At 31.8% G+C, this 24,541-nt stretch overlaps 1 protein-coding gene across 1 annotated transcript in view; it reads left to right on the top strand.

The window, feature by feature from the left end:
• The window catches only part of LOC143043215 (uncharacterized), a 43,833-nt gene extending 22,323 nt beyond the window's left edge, over positions 1 to 21,510 (top strand). The window contains exons 4-8 of the mRNA XM_076215625.1: positions 5,776 to 5,976; positions 16,282 to 16,585; positions 18,745 to 18,960; positions 20,019 to 20,145; positions 20,878 to 21,510. Of these exons, the coding sequence (XP_076071740.1) occupies positions 5,776 to 5,976; positions 16,282 to 16,585; positions 18,745 to 18,960; positions 20,019 to 20,145; positions 20,878 to 21,497 (1,468 nt within the window). The 3' untranslated portion in view covers positions 21,498 to 21,510. The remainder of the gene's footprint in view (positions 1 to 5,775; positions 5,977 to 16,281; positions 16,586 to 18,744; positions 18,961 to 20,018; positions 20,146 to 20,877) is intronic.
• Positions 21,511 to 24,541: the final 3,031 nt, after the last annotated feature.

Raw genomic sequence — 24,541 nt, 5'->3', positions numbered from 1 at the left:
TTCGTTCAACATGGTTGTCAAAATAGACAGTGGGATTTCCAGTGACACTAGAACAATAGAAAAGTCACTCTTCTTATGAAAGAGATAGAAAAGGTCTAAGAACAGGAGAGACAATTTACGCATAAAACCCGATATGCATAGGGATGTATATCTCTTAAAACACAAAACCATTATATAACTTTTATACAACCACTATAAATAAAGTATATGTTAAAGCTAAATGTGTTAATATATGATTTTTTAATTGCCAAACATGCTGTTAATTGAACAACCTATTGTTCAACATAGGGGTGTGTAAAAAACTGCCAGATTTGACTGCATATTTTTCTTTTTTTTTGAAAAAAATATATATCAAACCTTAATAATGTAGCTTTCTGGGTATCCAATTTTTAACGTGTTCCGAAATGTAGTTTCGTCACAAGAATTTTTCAAAGTTGTGTCATTTTGTCTATATGAATGTCGGTAAATCCGTATGATCGAGCACATCGACAAGTATATCGTTGGGACAACTCGATATAATGTAATCAATATACGTGAAAGATTACCTAATGTGAAGTTTATCAAAATCATCATAACATAATTGATCAACACATTATGTTTGAACAACATGAGTCCTACAATATAAGATTTAAAGGTGCATATCATTTACATTCAACGTTTTTATTGGATTTTTTTTTACTACAATGTAACCTCGAGGTTCAACGTTGATAGTAAAACAAAATCCCAGAAATATTTTGAATGATATTGTAAATGATATGAACCTTCGAATTCTTATAACATGGGAATAGAAAATATGTGATCCGAATTAACCATGCACGTGTGCTACAGAAGATTATGAACTTTTATGATGTACAGGGGGTAAGGGTTTTTCTTAAACAATATTATGATCCCAAATTTGATGAATTTTGTTGGCAATACTTTAATATACACACTACATATAGCAAAGTATATATTAAATCTCAATGTATTATAATTAGGAAAAATGTTTGACTCGGTAAAAAAAAATCTTCCCCCTCCCCCCGTATTGCATGTAATGGTTTAAACCTAAAGGATTCGCACTAACTGCCTAAAAGGGGTCCGCTCCAGTCTTGAATCAGTGATTTTGTTTATCATAAACAAAATATTGTCTCACACTGAAAGGGTCAGCCGGGCAACATGCACAGCACGGATTGTCAAAACAACTAAGATTTACAAAAACGATTACAAACAAAAACCATCAGTTGGACAATCTTACTGGAATCTGATTATCTCTACTGATAAATAATGCAACACTTATGACACATTTAAGTTTTGGAATGATTTTATTCACAAAGAATGTCTCTCATTGGTATACATTTCTATGCTCTTGTCTTTTCAGAGTTTATATTGGAAATTAAAAATTGCTGCATGAAAGACACTAGCTCCACATTCCTATGCATATGATTTTATATGTACGAGAATCATTCCATAAAATATCCGTTTGATATCCTTTCAATGCATGACACTGTCTAGTGGTTTTTCTGCCACAATTACAAGGAAAACCTGGCTAAACTTGTGCTAAATCAAACACTTGAATCTTACATCGCTATTGATGTTAAGCAATTATTTAAAGGGCCATCCGGAACTGTTGTGTTGACAGTCTTCCTTCCATACACACCATCGCTGCAAAATAATTTGAACATTCAATTAGATGATTATAATATTATTTGGCAATCCAAAGAGAACCTGAAAACATCAGACCACAATAAACAGAGACCCCAAAAAAAGCCAATTTTACTTTACAATGAAATTGAAAAAGTAGTTAGTTACATGTCAAATCATCTTTTGGCTGTCGACAAAAAATAAATAAAATCTAAATTTCGTAGCATTTTACCCCCCCCCCTTTTTTTTAACTGAATTTGTTCAAGGTATGGTGGTTTTACCCCTTTTCAGATTTCAGTATGTCATGTTGTATATCTTTTATAAAGTAGATGAATTTCTAGCAAGTTTCTACGATATTCTTTATCATTTGACAAAATACTATGCATCTGAATTAAATTGTTTACTATTTGAAAAAGCGCGCCTTCTTTTGCTTTAATTTACTTCCCTTTATTTCACATAGCAACAAATATTAAAAACTGCCACATTTGACTGCATATCAATTTTTTTTCCCCCAAAAAATATATGTCAAGCAGCATAATTAACTTTACAAATTGGGAGAAAATCAAGATGTTCCGACTATAGGTTAGTATTAAAAAAAAATAATGAAAGGTTGGCATGATTCCAGGTTTGAACCCTGACGACACTTAAAATCGAAAATTCACTTATTTACCTATCATATGAAGATACGATGATGTGATAAACTTAACAATTAATAATTTACCTGGTGCATTATCATATTCACATTACGTTGACACGTCTCAGTTCGTCTGTGTTAGCTCATTTCAAGCTCGTAAACAATGTACACCATTTTCCGCTGTTCTTTACCGATTACCTCTAGTCAGAAGAGCCCACTGTTTACAGGGGCGATAATATTTTGTCACCGGTTCACGCACTGTAGATATGTGAAATATATTCCATCATATCATTTTTTTTAACTTAATTTGTGTTGAAAGTGCATGTTAGTCAAACATTTGAAAGTGCATGAAAAAGAGAGACGTATTCATTTCAGCAGTCTTTAAAGAAATTTATTATCATTTGGAATTAATTTTCCTGTAAATTAAGAGTTGAAAACTGCTTTGTTATTAATATTTGTAACACATTAATTTTACTTTAATTAACATATTGTCTTTATCGTATTCAAATACATAATTGTCAAGCATATACAATTACAAGTGATAATTTTCTTTTGTGACAATCTAATTTTGTAAACATCCCAAGCAATGATTTCCTTTAAAATGTAGATGTTCAACGACGAAAGATGACACAATTGAAAACTTGCAGAAAATAAATGATGAGTCGAGAACCAACATAATCAAACTCAAAGCAAGTTATGATGCCAAATTACTGAATACCCGACAAGAAATTAGTCAAAATGTTGTTTTATTAGAGCGTGAAAAGAAGAAAGTACATGAGTTAGAAAGAGGAAAAACTCACATGGAGAGTTAAACATTATCTTCCAATAAATCAACTTCGTATTTATTTACTTATCTTTCTTTATTATGTTTTTCATTCAAACGTCACTGCTGTCTGAGTGCTGAGTCTTCTGAGTCTTTAAAAGCCTGGTACCTATGAGGGGTTTATTCACAATAATTAGGGGGGGGGGGGGGCGTGTTCTTTAATGATAGTGTATACGTTCAAATATTTTGAAGCTTAACTTATGGATTTCCGTACTAGCTATAGTGTTATATTGATATTATTATTCGTATTCTAATTTGGAAGATATTGTGTTGAACTTCTTTCTATTGTTTCAATATTGTTTAATTTGGACACAGACAACGCTTACAGTGTTATCTTTACATATACAATCAATTTTTTAAGGGTGAGAGAAGCTTTTGGATAGCCATGATTAGGAATCTTCTTTTCCGTAAGTCTATGACCTATGTTTCATACGTAAATATCGATGTCATCGAATGAATTTGAATTTATAATTTGTTAACTATTTGTAAGTACCTGCATATGTATATAACATCTCCAACACAAAGTTTGGTCTCTTTTACATCCTGAGGAAAAAACCCGGTAACCTTATGTACTGACAGCGTGATCAATATTAAGTTTATTCAATCGATGTAATCTTTTGAATATCTTGCAATATTTTTGTTGTTTTCAACCTGCTTTAAACGACATCCCTGCAATACATTGAGACCATCTCGCAGCGTTCAATTTCATATTTTCTATGTAAGCTGTGACTCGACATATGTTCGGGTTGATATACCAAAAAATAAGCCACTGAATCAAGTTATTTAAAAGCTTTAACAAAAATATAATAATTTGCACAGTATTATTATTAACAGTGTCCTAGCGATCGATTTCGATATATAAAGGGGTCAGTAAATTCAATATGGGATGAAAGTTAGTGAAGCCCAAACTCCATATGGAAATTAGTGACTTAGAATAAGTCGTATTAGGTCACTAGCACACTGTGTAACGAATTTAAACGTGATATAACAATTTGAACACACAACATTAAACAGAATATAGAATTATCTGTTATGAGAAAATCAGCTCCTCTAATACACCTTTTTGTCCATTTTAAAACTGTAATATTCAACGTCATATTGTGTGGGCAAAATATTAGAGTTATGTGTCTTTCATATCTATTTTTTCTCCCGATCACCGTAATATTTGACAACACAATTGATTTAATTTGTTATAGTCATTTACATGTTAATGCAAAATCAAGATAATTGAAATCTTAACCGGAAAAATTTATGTGCGAAAACGGTCTGAAAAATGTATAAGCATATGCGTATATCGCATTTGTGCATTCATATCTTGAAATTGGAAAAGTTGAGAGGTAAACATATTTATACGAAGGTTCATTTACTTTAATCTTTGTTTATGCTATTTTCTTGGCGGAAACACCAATTAAGTCATTTCCGCAATAACTTCAAAAAAATATAGCCGTCTTGTCACACTGCCAAGAACTTTATATCTTTTTTACAATTGGTTAGATCATAGAAAATAAAAACTAGCTATGCCAAAAGATTTTTTTAAAAGGTCGAATCAAAAAGTAAAGCCGTTTTGTCATAACGTCCGTAAAAAGTAGTGTTGTCATGCTCGTGTTAACATTATATCAACATTATTTGTTCCCAGTCTAATTCGGATAAAACTTATTTCCTCACGCCATAAAACATAGACCGTATAGGTTGTCATAAAAACGATTAAGGGACAGTGTTAAAAAGACTACTTTAACCAGGGACACAATAGCGTTAAATAAAACAACGTACCCAGGAAAATTCAAATATACCTAGTAATAGTTTTGTTGTTAGGAGAAAGGTAATAAACGTTTTTACAAAATTCAAATAATTATTATTCACAGTTATGTTGCTCACAATGATAGTAACATTTCTATTTTGCTACAGATTATCATAAAAAAATAAATGCGTGGACTGGTCAGGACTTAAAATATAGTGATTTTTGATTGAATTGAATTCAATATGCTTGTATATAAAGAAAAAAAATAACTGAAATAAAAATACCAAACATTATAAAATTAATTATCCCATTTGCATGCGAAAACGTAATGTCCAACGTTTCACTGTGTGTGTGCAAAAGATCAGAGTTCTGTGTCACTCATATCCTCCTCTTACTCTGACCATTGTAAAACAAAAGAAGAACCCACGTAATAAAAAGAGACTTTTTAGAAAAAAAATCGAATGTTGATCAAATGATATTAATGTTAAAAAAAATATTTTGTTCATTTGTTTTAGTTTATTTGTTTTACTTTAAAAATGGACGTTGTCTATTTGTAGGTTTCAAATCATATTAGAAAAAAAATATATTATTATCGAGAAAAAAAACCTCTGAAAATCAATGCCGGCCAATCAAATAAAATAAGGACATGCACAATGCCTCGAAAGTACGGAAATGAGATAAATATTTTTCGACAAAGAAAGCATCGGGAAATGATAAAACATTGAAATATAAGGAAACAGAAAGAAATGAAATAATTGTAAATTAAATTCATGCACCTGTCATCAAAAATCGTCCACTCCCAATAAAGTGTCCTCCCTACCGCTAAATATGTACTTTTGTCACCATATTCAAAATGTTTATTTATTTGTAGGAAGTCACAAACTAAACAGCTTGATATAATGATATTCTTAGACAATCTCTGTATATACATCAATGAACAATTGAACAAATATATTTCAGAATGCGACGGAAAACAGAAGAGGAGCTTACAAAACTAAAAGACGAATATAATGATGTGAAACACAACATTACGTCGTTTACAGGTCAACATGATAAAGTCAACATTAAGAATAGAGAAGAAATAGATCGACTGAAATTCCAAGTAGAATGCATGATGAAGCAACATACAATGCTTCCTCCTGTTAACATGATAGGATTCAGGTAAGTACACATGTGAACACTACTTTTGTACTTTTCAATGCCTGTTGGTAAAGTAATGTCTTTCCTTTGTTAAAACCAATTTGATTCATTCCATTATTTGGAACTCGTTAGAGAAGTTAAATTTATCAATCAAATGAATCATGAGTTCCAAATGGTGAAGTTGAAATCATCTCTTCGTAAATTTTACGGACGCCATCGCGAGTTGGTTGACCGTTATGGAATTACCGTTTCACAAATGATATCGGATATGTTCCTTACGTCGTAACTACAATCCCCTTCCATTTCATAAATGTGACCTACCGAATTAGAATATTTACCGGATTTGTTATCTCATAAGCAACACGATGGGTGCCACATGTGGAACAGGATCTGCTTACCCTTCCGGAGCACCTGAGATCACCCCTAGTTTTTGGTGGGGTTCGTGTTTTTTATTCTATAGTTTTCTATGTTGTGTCATGTGTATTATTGTTTGTCTATTTGTCCTTTTCAGTTTAAGCCATGTCGTTGTCAGTTTACTTTCGATTTGTGAGTTTGACTGTCCCTCTGGTATATTTCGTCCCTCTTTTAGCAATGGTCCATTAATAAAGCCTTAATTGTGTTCAACAAAAAAAAAAACATTTACTTATTACTTATTATTATTGTGTGATGTTTTGTCACTGGGTATGTTTTTATTTTCGAATTTTATCGAATGTAACACAGCACATTTCAATAATGGAACGAGAAATTATTAACTTGCAGATAATTAAATATTTAAATTTCTATATAAATTTTGATTGATCTTTAAGAGGGTAGGCCAAGAGTATGGGTAATAACTCAAACAAGTGTACTAGAATCATTTGTGCGCTTTAACCTAGCAGTTATTGAGATAATCATCAAGAGTGTATGCTGTCTGCATTTGATTATGAGATTGATGCAGCAGCTTTAAAGTTAATTGGACAGGTATGACTCCATCATGCATCAAATTCTGAAAGTTTCTAATCACAAAAGCTAAAAAGACAGAAATGTGTCATTTATACGTTAAATGATTCTAAATTATGTGCATAAGAGTTTTTGGGATAATTTAACGTATTAAGTTAGATAAAATTCTGAAAGTATAAGGAAAAAGTGTAACTTGAAATAAGTGGATGCCAAGTAAACTGAAGTCATAATGTTTCACTGCTCAGAAATACGATTTGTTTTTAACTGCCGTCTTCAAGTATTGAACTAATTGAAATGATTAGGGACTATCCTTTTTGAATTTGCCTCGGAGTTCAGTATTTTTTGGATTTTAATTTTAGTAGAAAAGATATACTAATAATTTGCAACAGTTCATTTATCAATTACCGACTTTGGTTGCAAATGAAAACTACAACAGGATATGACGCTATGTGTCAATGCTTATAGATATAGGAAGATGTGGTGTGAGTGCCAATGAGACAACTCTCCATCCAAATAACAATTTAAAAAAGTAAACCATTATAGATCAAAGTACGACCATCAACACGGAGCCTTAGCTTATACCTTGTTAAAAAAATTCAATTTATTTTGATGTGATAAATGACCCTGTGCTTTTTAATGAATAAACAATGCGTAATCATCTACTTTGTTATATTATTTTTTATCATATACATCTTATAACTTACTAGTATACGGAAGCAATTTTTATTCACCGGATCCGCATTTTGATAATCAATGCCTCTTCAGTAATGGTCGAGGCAAAACTTTTTGAAAATCCAAGGCTTATAAAAAGATAAGATATAAAACAAAAAGGACAAAACAGTATAGCCCTATCAGGGCAAAGAATCATTGCATGAGGAAGATACGTTCCTTAAATATAAATCATTTTCAACAATTTGCAACAGCAATTTTTGATAACACAAATCCGTATGTTCACGCCAGTAACGAAGTCTGTGATTATGTACCTGCGAAGGTACAATAAGTGTCTGATCCCACACAGTTAACACATAAACTTTGTATAAGCAGTCTTGTTGTACTTCTTGATTGTTTTTTGTTTCTATATGTATCGTGTAAAACTTTACAAAGTGTTATTTTTATTGAATTCAACATAAAAAAATAAATATTAAAGACAACCAGAATTGTTTTTAATTACGCATTAATCAGTAGAAAAATTGCCATTTTAGCTAGATTATATATAAAACAAAAAAAAGTGTCCGCTGCCTTTATGTCTAAGAATTTTAAAAAAAGTTAATCAATTTTGTATTGAATTACAACTGAAAAAAAAAATCACACCAAGGATACCAGGTTATAGTAATGCAAGCCAGAAACATACCGTCTAAAAACATGTATCGATATCAGTTATATTCGAATCAAAAAGTTAAAAGTCCAAATTAATTACGAAGTTGAGATGCATTAAAGGCCAAATTTCCGAAAGGTTTTGCTACAGGAAATTCGAGTTCTTAAGTAGAAGGAATAGAAGTTGATAGTATACTTTGACCTTACGTTACCATATAAAGATGATGTTTTCTAACTACATAATTTAAAATTTAGTGACTATATTGAACGCAAATATCCCACCGAACTTGAGATAAAGGATACAACAGATACAATTAAGTCTCTCAATATATTGACTTACATTTGGATATTGACAATGAGGGTCGGTAAAAAACAACAAACTTTACCACAAAAGTTATGATTTCGTCTTCTCAATTTTGAATTTCTATTTCTATGTAGCAACATTCCTGCAGCGCCTGCATACGTAATATATATCTCCAAGTGGATTCGATATTCCAGTGCTTGTATTTCCTTTCATGATTTATTTGATTAAAGGTTTCTGTTCACAATGAAGCTATTAAACCAAGACATCTAAGTGGTAATTTTTAAAATTTTACGAACGTCATCACTTGTTGGTTGACCGTCTTTTTCACCGAAGATAATGGATATGGTTCAAATTTAGAAACTACAGTCCCGTCCCCTTTTCTATGATTGACGTTCTAGTGCACCAGATTTCACAAACGTTTCAGTGATTAATTTTTAATTTTGTTTGTAACAAAAATGTTTTGAGTACCATACATGTATATATGTGACACATCTCTTACCTACAGTATATATTTGTCGACTATAGCTATAGCTCAAGAAATTATATTTTTTGTCGAGAAAATGTAACTCCAAAATCTTTTGATATACAGATATGTGGTACGATTGACAATATAAACAAGCCTCAACCACAGTGCAAATGATTTAGTTTATTCTCATCTGAACTATGTTTGTTCTTGTTTTCTTGAACAAAGAAAGTATCGCTACAACCTTTTCAAAGCCCAAAATATATATACACATCGTTAGCATTTGAGGTTTGAATTATGATGCACAGTCTAATATGGAACTGATAATTTAGGTAAGACATGAATAAAGGAAGAACAATGTGAACTTGTATGATGATATATCACAATTAAAAATAGACATCTACTGTAGGGACTTCGAGACCACAAAGACTTTAATATAGCATACTATTACAATGGGTCTGTAGGTAGTATTCAAATATCGTTTGACTTTTTTGATGATATTAGCTACATAATTGAATATGAAAGAATCAAAGATTTGACCAACCAAAATGGCCAAATTTGAATATCTTAACATTAAACTCTACTTTTAAACGTGAAATAACTGGTATTATCATTTTAATAATAATAATTGTCTTAAACATGTATCATTAGTATGTAGATTGTAGAAATTATTTAAAATTTAACGCGTTTGTTTTTAAAACGAGAAAACATATGATTCAAAAACAGTATTTGACATTTGAGAGGACAAAACATATTATTGCAATACTGCATGCAAATTTTGTTGGGCAAATTCCAAACAATTTTGTCAAAAACTCAAAAATAAAAACATCATTTGTACCTTTTTTAATTACAGAAATTTCCTATCCGTCAATCAGCTCCAACATTTATTTTTTCCTTCACAATGAATTTGATAGTTTCGATGTGATTATGTAGATTTTGTAGGAGAAGTTAATTTACTTTTGAGTGATTTTAATATATGTAGTAGTTCTTTCGTGTATTTTCTGTAAATAAGTTATATTTTTGTTAATAAAATTTTGACTTTTTATAAAAGTTAACCAAATCCTTCGGATAAAAGGTTTTTCCGGATAATGACTATAGTTGATAATGTGTGAAAATACATTGTATGTCAATGTTTAACCTCAGAGCAATTAATATGCATGCAAATGGTCGGGGGAAAAGTACTATTGAAGTTTCGCAGAGATTTTGTGTGTGACAAGGTGATGCTACAACCAACTTCTCTTGATATTCTGCTTTCCATGGGTGAATCATCAGTGTTATGAGACTTGCACCAGAAGGCAAAATGGTTGCGTCTTAAATTAGATTGATTGATTGATTGTTGGTTGCTTAACTCCGAGTGGCAAATATTTCATGCATGTTGAGGACGAGAACAAGTTAACAATAAAACAATAGGTAGGTCTTGTAATAATAGAGGCCATTCGGAATGATGGTCGGGAAAATTTGAACTGCCACTGAAAAATGATAGTATATTTGATTGGGACAGAAGTTTTCCATTCCAACAGGCCACCTACGGACCCCTCAAAAAGTTGTTGCAAGGGTTCTTAACGTGCAAAGAACGTGGCACTCTTTTTACACGAGGCATCGGATTTAACGACCCCATTCCGACCGGACGTGACTGCGAACTTGATACATCCCGCCCTGCCAAACGGACGTCCCACTTCGTTTTACTGCCGGTCGGGAGAAGACCAAGTGACCATATTTCGTTTCCAAAGTCACCCTTGGGGAACTTTAAATTAAAAACAACAGAAATCCATCATATGTGATCAAACTGATCGACATGTATCTTCACAACCTGACACTTTTATACGATCTCGCGCTCAGTTTCTTCCTTGTAGTTTGGATATGAAAACAGGTTTTTTGTGTAAAATAAAAACCTTTAAAAAAACAGAAAACTACACAAAACTGAGTCCTCTAAACGTGTTTACAGTCTTTTAAGTTGTGCTAATTAATGTGAGTAATCATTTATCCATGCATTACCAAGTCACTTTTACCCAAGATTGTCTTTGATGCTTACCAAACTGCCAAACTCCAAAACTAACTAGATATTGTGACACCTTTCAATTCAGACACAGTGGGGCCAAGGATTATGAAATATAGAATTTAGCTCTGAACTTAATATAAGGGATGCCATATCTGCTGCAGGAAAATTGAAGTCTATGTAGAGACTTTCAGAATTACACCAAGGTGTGTCTGAAATATCAAGAATACATTAAAAAAAGAACAATGACTTCACCCTGCCGCCGGTGCTCTTATGAGCTATGTCCTCGTTTAGGGTATTTCTATGGAAATGATGCCCGCATAGCTTCTTAATAGATATTATTAGTTAAATAGTGTGCTAGTGACCTAATACGGTATATATGGGGTCAGTAAATTCCATATGGGGTGAGAGCAAAGCTCGAATCCCCATATGGAATTTACTGACCCCATATATACTGTATTACTTCACTATCACACTATGTAACGAATTTATCTTACCGACTATCTTTACGTGTAAAATTTAGACCAGTGATCTATCAGAATGAGCAAGTCTTCAAAACAGTTAGCATTAACATGATTAACTCCATTGATCCTACAAAAACAGATGCCAACAATGACAACTTGTTAGATTTAAATGTGTTTTATGAATTTATTTCAATCTTAATCATCAATTTCTTCGTCTGTTGAAACCTTAAGATTTTTTCTCAGTACTGTTTCGTTTTTTTTTCTAAAGGGACGTAACACCACTACTAACCGTGTATGAAATAAGCCCCGCCTCCCTATTACCTTATATGGAATATAAAGGGACGTAACTCCACTACTAACCGTGTATGAAATAAGCCCCGCCTCCCTACTAACCTAATATCAAATATACACGGTTTCCACGAGGTCACTTTTAACCAATCACATTCCTAGAAATGTATAGGAGGCAAGATAAAGAAAGATGTGGTATGAGTCACAATTTATCAAAGTAAACCATTATAGGTCACGGTACGGTCTTCAACACGGAGCCTAGGCTTTAAAGTTCATTTGTTAGTTAATTGATGAAAAATAAGACAAAGGCGCTTCTGAACCATATATTGTCCCAAAAGATAACAATAATTTGTAAATGTATGGCTATTACAAAATCAATCGTTTCTGTAGCAACATTCGCCCTATTACATTTGGGATTGGTGGTGCAGATATATCATGCATATGCATATGGGAATATGCATGGGTCACGAACATTGATCGAAACTTTGTACTCAGATTGCTTTTGTGTTTCCTATGCAAAGGTAAGACTATATCTGACGAGTTTGACCGAATCAAGACGGTATTTACGCTCCAGATGGCATTTATACTCAACAACTGTTTTTGCTTTGAACAAACTCGTCCTGCGCCGAACTTGTTCTTGTAAAAAAAAGGGAAGTGTGTTGTAATACTAATACGCGTACCGAATCCGCATATGATGACTAAGAGATTGATTCATGTCCCTATTTAATGAAATTCAATACTAGAGCTATTGTGTGTCGCTTTTAAATGTTATATAAGGATCAAGACTGATTTTGAATTACAACATTAGAAAATTGGCATTACCTTGTATAATTTTTCATCCTTCCCTTAAAAAATTGGTGAGTTAACTTTTTTACCAGGATCACTAAGACAATGTTCATGCACCAAACTGACTTTGTTTTACACTCCACCAAACCCCTAATCAAGATAAGTAACACTTATGATTTTATTTTAGACCTCGCATTCGCCTCGGGTGACTATGGTATGTTTTGTGTTATAACTGATCTGTCCAGACTTTGCAAATACCCAATATGTATTTATCTATAACTAGATACTAATTTTCTCAAAATACACAACCTTTTAGATGCAAAATTACTGTTTCAGCGCTTGAATTTAGTTTTTTCAAAGATTGAAAAAATATGGAAAAAATTTGATAAACTGGTGTTTTATAGTTTAGAAAATAATTCTGTAATATACTGTAGTGAAACACTATACACAATATGAAAGTTTATGGATGTGAAAAGGTCAAGGCCACTTCTTCTTTTGCTATGTCATAAATGGAAAAAAAATCAGAAGGTTCCAAATCAACGCCATTTTGTAATGGCAGCTCTTCATATAAGTAGTAAAATTTGTCTATTTAACATCGTTTATAGCATATGCTTATGATTGAATCGTTTTTGTAGCATTCTATTGAATAAATATCAGAAAATTTCTCCTTTTTGTCCTTGTGGTTAAAATATTGATATTTTTAGGTCTGACCTTTGACATCAATTTCACAAAAATGTGACCACTCTGGATTTTTACGACCCAACTTTTCTTATTGTATACGTTTTCCTCTTTCCATCGATATATAATTTAGGTGTGTGCTCTTCCGGACCATTAAAGTTTTAAAAAATGAACTCTGGTTGCAGTACTAAAAGAGATAAATCTCGACAGTTTCTTAAAAACCGAAGGCTTATTACTCTCCTATTTATTTCTTACAAAATTGCAAAATTAACAAAATGTGTTGTACAGATTTCCTGAAATTTTATTAGAAATATTACATCTCTAATAACGAATTGTTATATAAGCAATAACAAGATTGGTTTTAAACAAGAAAAATGATTTAAGTATGTACCTCATACTGAGAAAAATTCTAATCCAACCTACGAAAAAAAAATTACGGAAAATGTTGGTGTCAGTGGTGATGAAATCGAACTCAACAATAATAGATATCAATAGTTTCAATTCAAGATAAACCACTTATTTTTTACTAACAATTATTTCAACGGAAAAGATCAAACTTGGGCTTTTTTTGCAATATAATACCAGAACCCATTATACACATATTGTGGAAAAGTAAAAAAGGACATATTCTGTTGGTAATTTAGATACATAAACTTCCTCTACAACACACATAATACCTAATTATAATTGTGAGACTTAAGTATATGGTATTTTTTATGTTAGAAACTGTATAGTACAAAATCAGATATTGCTTTGTATTAAATATCATGTCTATTCAAGTCGATGCTCAAAAAGACATATTACTGCAGGTACTCATACAAATGGTCAATAGCTATTTTTAAACAACAACAAGAACAGTTTGACAGAGAATGAAATAAGTTGAAGTTTCTGTATTAATACTAAGAACAATTAAAGTTTAAATACAGGAGACTTTTAATTTTTTTTTGAATTTGCGAAATTAATTGAAACCTATCAATTCAACATGTTCAATCTGCCTTGAATCAAGTACTTTATAAATGCAGTGTTATATAGAGCAAACCACTGACTACCAATTATTCTTTTTTTCCCCTACAAATTTCATACTCATTTTTATACGACCGCAAAAATTGAAAATATTTTGGTCGTATATTGGTATCACGTTGGCGTCGTCGTCGTCGTCGTCGTCCGAAGACAAATGGTTTTCGCACTCTTACTTTAGTAAAAGTGAATAGAAATCTATGAAATTTTAACACAAGGTTTATGACCATAAAAGGAATGTTGGAATTGATTTTGGGAGTTTTGGTCCCAACAGTTTAGGAATTAGGGGCCAAAAAGGGCCCAAATTAGCATGTTCTTGGTTTTCGCACTATAACTTTAGTTTAAGTGAATAGAAATCTATTAAATTTTGACACAAGGTTTATGACCACAAAAGGAAGGTTTGGATTGATTTTGGGAGTTTTGGTCCCAACGAATTAGGGACCAATAGAGTTCAAAATTAAACTTCAATTTCATCAAAAACTTAACTATTGGGGTTCTTTGATATACCGAATCTAACCGTGTATTTAGATTCTTAATTTTTGGTCCCGTTTTCAAATTGGTCTACATTAAGGTCCAAAGGGTCCAAAGTACAAACCAAAATTAAACTTAGTTTGATTTCAACAGAAATTGAATATATGGGTTTCTTCAATATGCTGAATCTAACCATGTATTTAGATTTATAATATTTAGGATCGGATATCAAATTGGTCCACATTGAGGTCTAAAGGGTTCAAAATTGAACTTTATTTGATTTCATCAAAAATTGAATTCTCGGGGTTCTTTGATATGATGAATCTAACCATGCATTTAGATTTGGGATATTGGAATACCACAAAGGGATGGTAATAATTGTCTTTGGGAGTTATGGCTCAAACCGTTAATGCATAAGGTGCAAAAAGGGGGAAAAAGGGTTTCCTGGTTAATGGACAATTACTTAAGTACAAAACATAATTTAAAAGCAGTGTAAGGTTGGTAATTGAAACTCATTTTAATATTTCACCTAAACTGCTCTTAAATTATGTATATTGAAAATTTGCCAAAAACTTTATTATTAATAAATTCCAGTGGAAATTTGCTAAAAACTTTAGTTGCACTTCATTGGAAATTTGCCAATATAAAATGTTGCATTGGAGTTATCTTTCTTTGTCCAGAATAGTAGTTAAATCAACTTAAATCATGACTGTATGACATTTTATATTTTATGATGTATTTAAATGAGTAGTTATTGTTGGAAACTCCATTAGAAATTTGAATTGAGATCATTTTTTGAATGAGGGAAAGGGGGAGGTGAAAAAAAATTGGTGGGGTTCAATTTTTCTTATTTCAGATTTCAGAAATGAAAAAGAAAATTTCTTTAAATATCAAAGGATTAATATTAAACAGCATAGTGAATTGCTCAAAAGCTTAAAAAAACCATTTTAAGTTCATAAGACCACATTCATTCTGTGTCAGAAACTTACGCTGTGTCAACTATTTAATCACAATCCAAATTCAGAGCTGTATCCAGTTTGAATGTGGTGTCCACACTAGCCCCAACCGTTCAGGGTTCGACCACTGCGGTCGTATAAAGCTGCGCCCTGCAGAGCATCTGTTTGGGTTTTTTTTAAATTTATTTCCTGAGTATTTTTTCTTTTAATTTCTTATTCCAATTATTTTCATCTTCAAAATTTAACTGCTCGTGCAGGTGCACTCGACTTCAATCATAATTGACTAGGATTGTCAGTTGTCCTATCGATGGTCATGAATTTTCTCCGGGCACTCCGGCTTCCTCAACCACTACGAATTACTTTAAAAAAATGGTGCTTAAAAGTGGCGTTAAACCACAAAATCAAATCAAAATTTAACTAAAGAATAAAACAAAACACAAAAAATAAAAATTAATAAACTAATTATCATTTTCTGAAATTATACTATCTGCCCTGTAAATGATAATTTGTGTACCATGGAATATTATCATAATTATGCATTATGTGTTTAGAAAAAAATATTTAAAAAGATATCAGTGAATAAATATTTGAATAAAAGGAAGAATATATTATTCATTGTTATATCAAATATAATCTGTATGTACTTTCAGTGAATGTAAACAGTCATTTAAATCAATGATTATGCTGGTTGCCATAGAGGTTGGAACTTTATTTTCCGGATGTTGTTGTTCTTTCAAAGGTTTGCACAAAGATTCAGATAAACATGGCTTTGTATCTCCACAACTCTATACCGAACAGAAACTTAACAAGAAAATACCTACAGCCCTACTGCTAAATTCGAAGAAGGAGTTTGAGTGTTTCGGTGTAGACGCAGAAAATCATTACCGCCAAGAGGAAGAATCCGAGAACTGTTTCTACTTTACAAGGTTCAAAACCATGCTCTTCCGATCAAAGGTAATATCATTTAAAAAAGAATAATCATTAAAGTAATTTATCTTAACATTAAAGTCATGTGTAAATCCAAATTAAAAACAAAGTTGATAATGTTTTATATACTTGAAAGTTTTATATAAACGTGAAGTTTGGCAATCAAGAAAACGAGGTTCAATCCATCATTTTTTCATAAAATGATCTTTACCAAGTCAGCAATATGGCAGTTGTTATCAATACCGTTATTATGTATGTTGGCTTTTGTTTTTGTGCAGTTCAATGTTTTGTTGTTCAGTTGTTTACCTCTTGGAATTGATGTGTTCTATTGGTATAGATTATAACCCGGATTTTTTTTTTTTATCGATTTATGACTTTTGAACAGCGGGATACTACTGTTGCTTTCATTTACTGTAAGACACTAAATGTAAACTAGGTAAAGGTTATATATTTGGTAAGCTTGTTTGCTAGTTGAACCATGAAATCATTAAAAGTTAAGGTACCACCTTCCTTTGGGTGGCGATAATTATTATAGTTAATCAGAAAGCCAATTTAACGTTAGAACAGTGCATACACATTGTGAAACCAGTTAAGAAATATGCTTTCAATGTAAATTTAAAATGTAGTGTTAAGTGATTTCTTGGTTTCATAGCAATTAAATTTTAGTATTAGTATTCAGAGTCGATCGGGTCGGAATTGTTGTAAATCTGTCATTGAAGATCGGTGGTACATGTAGTTTCCAACTCGGGGTTCCATCGGAAGATTAATCCAATAGAAATGAAAATAGTATTTTGATAAAGGATTTTGTTGAATAATAAATGGGGAATGCAGAATGTTGCATTTTAATTTGTTAATTCAAATGAGTTACTTTTCATTATACTGAAATGAACTAGACAATTGTTACGGTTCATGAAAAATCGATATATTTCCTCTTAATTTTAATTTAGAGCTTATCATGTATATTACTACAAAAATTGTACAACTACATTTCACATATTAACTCAACAAATTTCAACACATTCTTTCTGCAATGATTTCATTATGACTTAATAATTGCCCAGATTGTCTCAATGCGGAATTTTATATCACATGCATGGTCCTTCTCAGTGTTCTTAACTTTTTATCCGACGTGTATTTGTTTTTATTTCACTTACCATCTACATTTGAGCTCTATACATTTTTATCTATAACATTTTTTTAGAAAATAATAAAGGTAGATAGTCAACTAATTCGATTAAGAAGAAACAAACCAATATAACAAAAAACAAATTGAATGAGTAGTTTAGACCATAAGAAGTCAGAACTGTTGAGTGACGGTAAAAGTGCATCTTGCAGTGCAAGCATCACCCGACTAATTAAGCTGAGGGGAGAGGGAAATATCTTTAAACCGATAAACGACATTCACGTCACGTCCAGTAGTTGTTTGCAGCTTCAAAGTGAATCTTCAAAAACTATGTTGACTTTTGTTAGAGTATAGAACGGGTCACAAAATTAATATATTTCTTTTATTTCTTATTTTCAATTGAAATTAGTTTCGGCAATGATGTTTTTTTTTGTTTAAAAAAAATAAAATCTGAGAACATAGATACACGAACTTGTGACAAGAAAATCAAATTAATGATTGAAAAAAAAATGGGACGAGTAGAAACATGACATGTTCCTGAATTGGTACAGGCCTTTTAAAAAAAAACATGGATTAAACCTGGTTTCATAGATATCTAGCTATCTAAACTTCCCACTTATACGAATGTTGCTTATAGTTCCGTTATATTGAGACGATTTGGTGAGTAACTCACGTGCTCTAGAAGGGCAAGCAGCAATACATACTTTAATATACGAATTTCAGTTGTGTTGCTATGACAAGGTTAAAATCCCATATCATCTTTGTAGCAAAATCATGTATAGGTACCTTTTTATGTAAAAGAGGATATCATTGCTACAACAAACCGTTCTGAAACAGAATAGATTTATTTTTGACAAGCATAATTGGTGATCAATTCAGTTACGGAATTTGATCCGTAAAGAGTCATTAAAGATTAGCATTGAAGGTGAATTGATTTAGAAATCACTTATATGGTAAATAAGTTCTCACCAAGGGTTATACAACATGAAGGTTAGTACACAGAGGGTTAAACCGATTTAATGAACATGGCGTTTGCATTTTACAATATGGTTTATTTGCATAGGATGAGAAATCCGAGATACAGATGAAAACTTTAGATGGCACAAAAGAACTGCCTGCATGGTTTATATATTCCCTGACTATTAAATATTTTAAAGATGTAATCAAAAATTCCATGGAAAGAGGAGACCTCCGTAAAGATGATGTTGGATGGATTATAACATTACCACCGTCTGCAACTGCTGAAACACAACAAATTATGATACAAGCTGCAATTGAGGTACGCAAATAGCATATAAACGTTGTAATAGATATAAAAAGAAGCGGTATGAGTACCAACGAAACAATACTCCTTCAGTCACGATATTTAACCTTTTGGATGCCTTTGGCAGAACTTATAATATGTAGTAGATGTATAAGCAACTCATGATCGAAAGAAGAAGATCCCCTAATATTCCCCAAAATATCGAAATCAGTTCGTTCTTTATATGAGATGTTCCAAATGGAAACATATAAACACATTGAAGTTATTTTCTTTTAATTTTTTTGTTTTGTCTTGATCTAGGTCATATGTTAATTGAGATTTTGAAATTTATCTTCATTGTATTCCTCTTATAGTTTATACACAACACATTTATGTTTTTGTTTTGTTAAGAAATATATGTATTTGACAAATCAGAAAAAAGACTTCTAAATAAAGTTAATAGAATAACGCAAAGAATTGTCATTTAACAAACACATAAATAATGAAACATTTTAAAATATGACATATGTCAACTCCTGACAAAGTTTCTGACTTTTGACAAAACATACAAGGGTGGCAGTGTTTATCTACTGTTCATGTCATGCAATTTTTTATTGATGTGTAAAATGTAAAAACAAATATGAATAGCGTAGTGTATTAAGGATAAACTTAGAGGATCTAAGGCGAAATAGATAAATCAAGAATTTAAAATGGATACTTTAAGCTGGAAGAGTTTTGGTTAAGGATCAAAATAAGCTAAAAATATTGATAGGTCATGGAGCTCCTTTTCGAGATTTTGATTTATAAAATATGGCGGTAAAAGGCTGACTCGGACTTTTAACTTATATATGCATTGGTATTATTTTGTCTCAAATTAAAAGAAAGAAAATCAAGAATCTGCTTAATTTTTTTCAAATGACCTTTCATTGGCTATTAAGTCTTATAGTAAAACAAATAATAGGTGTTATGGTTCAAAATATTTTGCCTTGTATCGTATGGGAAAAACACTCACGTAAGTATATCCTTAAATGGTAAGCTAACTATTTGAACAATCAAGGACTTCTGCCTTACAATTAATCAATATTATTCCAAAGGCAGGAATATCAAAGAGAAACTTGCTGATAGTGTCAGAAACAGATGCATTAGTAGCTTTGTGTAGAAGCGAAAACGTTCAGCCAAATATTCAAGGTTTTGATAAAGTCCTTATCTTAGATTTGGGAAGTAAGTTACATTATTAAACATTAATAGCAATAGCAAAATGCACTCATATCTAGTACAAAGACATTTACAATGCTTATGTATTTCACCAGATGGGCATGTCTTCATTGATTCTGGAGGATAATTAACAAAATGAATCCAGTATTTTTTTTTTCCGAATTTGACATACCGAATTAGACGGATCACCAGCTTAACTTTGCAACACAATGGACGCCACATATGGAGAAAGATCTGATTACCACTCCAGAGATAACTCTTTGCTTTGTTTTAATTGACTTAATGTAGCTCTTGCTTTCGCTTTAGTTTTAAGTGTTGGTTTTTTGTACTTTATGATTTTCAATGTTTTTGATGTTTATACCGGTTTATATGTATTGTCTATCTTTGTTATAAAATCGTATCTAAATTTAAAAATTTCAAAACTCGGGCAAGTTTCAGGGTCAGAAAATTTACAAAACCCGATGGCTTACGAATTTGGTGATATATAAAAGTTAGACAAGAGTCCAAGACAAATCCGTTACCTCATTAAGCAGAATAACTTGCTATAATAGTTTTATGTTGTGTTTTGTTAACTGTTGTTAGTCCTTTGTGTGTTTCTCTATTAGCTATGGCGTTGTCCGTTTATTTTATACTTTTGAATTTGATTGGCTCTTTTGGTATCTGTTTGCTCTCATATTAGTTTATGAAACTTCTATTTATGTCTAATTTAGACTTTTAAAGTATGAAAACTTTTTACAGGTGGATCTTTTGACGTCAGTGTATGTGAAGTGCAGAAAGACCAGTCATTAAATATTCAACTGAATTTTAGTTTTCCAGCTGTAGGATGGCCCCAAGTAAGAGATGTCTTTGAAGAAATGTTCATTGGTATTGTTGGGAATAAAGTATACCAACAGTATTGTAATGAATGCCCAGAAGATAGAAGAAAATGGTTGGAATACATTTTTCTGAAAATTTGTTCTCTATCAGATGGACAGAAAGGATATGTGACTTTAGAACTACCGATGGATTTACAGAATGTACTCTACAAGGAAACAGGTAAAGAGTTTGCAGAATTGATATGCCAATCGAAGTTTACCGATTCACTCATCGGCCCTGCTAACGACAAGATAAAAATCCGCCTACCTGTCTGGAATAAATTATTTGACATTCCAGTTGATCAGATCAAATATTATGTAAATCAAGTTACTGAAATGGGAGGGATGGAATCTTTAAATAATATCATCATAACTGGTGGCATAATACAGTCAGAAACAATACAGCTGCGGATTAAAGAACTGTTTCCTGATAAAAATATAATAATTCCAACAGACGTTGAGTTTGCCGTTTTGAGAGGTGCCATTACCATTGGTATGAATTAAAATTGACATAAAACACTTTCTTAATCGTAAAATCAGACTTAAGGTTTAGATTTTAGAACTTTTCTGTGTTCTATTTTGTTTGCTGTTTTTTGTCTTCTTGGTCATTTTCTTTTTTTTGCATTGTCAGTTTTTTTTCGACTACGAGTTTGAATGTCTCGTTGGTATCATTTGCCTTTCTTTTCTTTTTTTTTGAATACGGCCAATTACATAGTTTTTTAAACATTTATTTAGCTGGGGACGTCTTATGAATAGACTTATGTATATAATTCTGCTGTCACATACTTTCTCCATAAGAAAGTTTTAGATATTCTGAATTGTGCAGGGCATTCGTACAATGCATTTTATTTTCATATTTATTGACTGTAAAATGAGCTATTCGAAATATTTTTTGGGGTTAGGATGTGAGTCCATAACACTTATATGCACCGTCAAAAGATCACATATCTTGTTACGTTTGTTTCTTTATCGTATATAAGATTTAGCATAAGGGTTTTTACCATCTAACACTATCAGATAATGAAAACTTTAATCATACTTGAAGGCATTTTTCAGTCCGCTGGACTATACCATTTAAGACGATGAAACGTTTGTAGTGAAACGTATATCAACCTTATATAAAATTATGTAATATAACCTTATATCATTGGAAATTGAACTCAACCTTCTGTAATTACTGGTCATTCCTACTGCAACATGAAGAGGAAAATGTGTTGTTCTCATTTAAATTGAAGATCTTTATCTGAATAAAAAGTTTTTCCCCTGATACATGTAATTATCCTATGCTGATGTGTATTCATAAAGTGTCAATTTCGGAAAATGTGTGTTTTGGTAGATAGTATCTTTATCTATAGTATGGTATTTCGGCCTTTAAAATATATATAAAATTTTAATCCTGGTATCTATGATAAGTTTATTTGCAACCACCGGGTCGATGCCACTGCTGGTGTAAATTTTTTTTCCCGAGGGTAACACCAGCCCAATAGTCAGTACTTATGTGTTGACTTGAGTAATCATTGATATATTCATAATTATAAATTAACTGTTTATAACACATTGAATTTTGAAAAAAATCAGGTTTTTCTACCTCAGGAATAGATTACCTTAGCTGTATTATGCAAAACGTTTAGGAATTTTTGGTCCTCAATGCTCTTCAACTTCGTACTTTATTTGGCCTTTTAAACAATTTTTTGATTCGAGCGTCACTGATGAATCTTTTGTAGACGAAACGCGCGTCTGGCGTAAATATAAAATTTTAATCCTGGTATCTATGATGAGTTTATTATACGTATCCTTATCAATTAACTTTCAATTACCTTATAAATAGAGGAGCATGATATTCATCTCCCGCCTTGAATACTTTCGTGGAAAAAACACATGGCAACAAATAAAGTGACATTTCAAAAATGGGAAATAAGATTAGCGCATGTATCGAACCTTATATTATTATAATTCATGATAATTGACAGATAAGATTTGTTTTACAGTTACGATGGTTATAAATTAACACTATGTTTAGAGGTACAGACATGATCCAATATAAATATTATAAATAGTAACAATATGTCTACTAATTATATAGGAATTCAGTTTCAAGAAAACAAAGGTTGTTGCGAAATTTGTTTTTATCATGAACAACCTGACGAGTGCGAATACGTGGAGCAGAATCTGTTTACCCTTCCGGAGCACATGTTATTATATAGATATTTAGTATTATATGGTCTTGTTTATCTTTTCCTTGACTTTCTTTTTTATTTGCCACAATGGTGTCAGATTATTTTGGACTTATGAATTGTGAATATCCCGTCACTTTGGTACATTCCGCATCGCATTTTCAATCCATATAACACTTGGAATAGAAAAATCTTTGAACAAAATATTTCATATAGTGAACATCCCAAGACCAAAAACCTTTATCATTGAAGAAATTGACAAATCATAATCTATTTCTGCCTCTGGGGGAATATGATGTTTGTCTGATCAGAAATAAATAATTCAAATTTTATGTAGAGGATTTCAAATACTAGTGACCAATCCTCAATCCTTTAACATTTCAAAAATCTGTCTTTTAGTTTCAAAGAAGATGTTTGAAAGTTTACACATCGGAGTCATAAATTGCCTTTGTTTGCCGTTTTTCCTTTGAAAGCAACCAAATTTAATATGTGTAGAGAAACTCTCAATGGAAAACATATTACGGAAATAAAAATATCAGATGGATAAGTCAGAAAACGTGCACTTTTCTGTTGATAGCGAAGCTGTTGAACTTTTTGCATCATTCTGTGTCACGCGTGTCCTCGCTATACTTAAGAGTTCCAAATGGTGAAGTTGAACATATCCCTTCGAAACTTTTACTGACCTCATCTAGAATTGACTGTTTCATAGATGAAGACGAATATGTTTTAATTGTCGTAGACACAATCCAGTCTTCTTTTCCTCGTATGCTACTAAACGGGTTTGTACTTACATTAGCAACACTACATGTCGAGTAGGATCTCCTTACTTTGTCGGAGCAACTGATATCAGCCCCAAATATTTGACTATTAAGACGGAAATTCGAAAATTCGTTTGTTTGTACTAGGATGAATCATGGCGAAACCAGTGTGAGATATTTGTTTAGTATTGTCACCATCAAGGCTTAGTTCAAACGTAGTATTGTACCCGTAATTGATCTAAAAAAATAATTCCTTTTTATATATTACCAAGGTTTTAGTATGGAATTTTTTTTTTGGGGGTGAATGTTGCTTTAAAATTATACTTGTACTTTGAATGAACCCGTCCTATTCTAATTTTGTCTACATCATCACATTAATTAATGTTAACAGCAACTTCAGTAGCACATCAAAGAGGGACGAAAGATACCAGAGGGACAGTCACACTCATACTCATATCTCTCAATTGATACGATATTCCCGTGCTTGCATTTCCTATCATGATTTTCTTGATAGAGGGTTACTGCTCACAAGGAAGCTATTAAATCAAGAGTTCCAAATGGTGAAGTTGAAATCATCCCTTCGTAAATTTTACGGACGCCATCACGAGTTGGTTGA

Source organism: Mytilus galloprovincialis, chromosome 8, assembly GCF_965363235.1.
Source record: "Mytilus galloprovincialis chromosome 8, xbMytGall1.hap1.1, whole genome shotgun sequence".
Lineage (NCBI taxonomy): Eukaryota > Metazoa > Mollusca > Bivalvia > Mytilida > Mytilidae > Mytilus > Mytilus galloprovincialis.
Note: the sequence above shows the minus strand (reverse complement) of the source record. Positions and strands in the feature narration are given on the sequence as shown.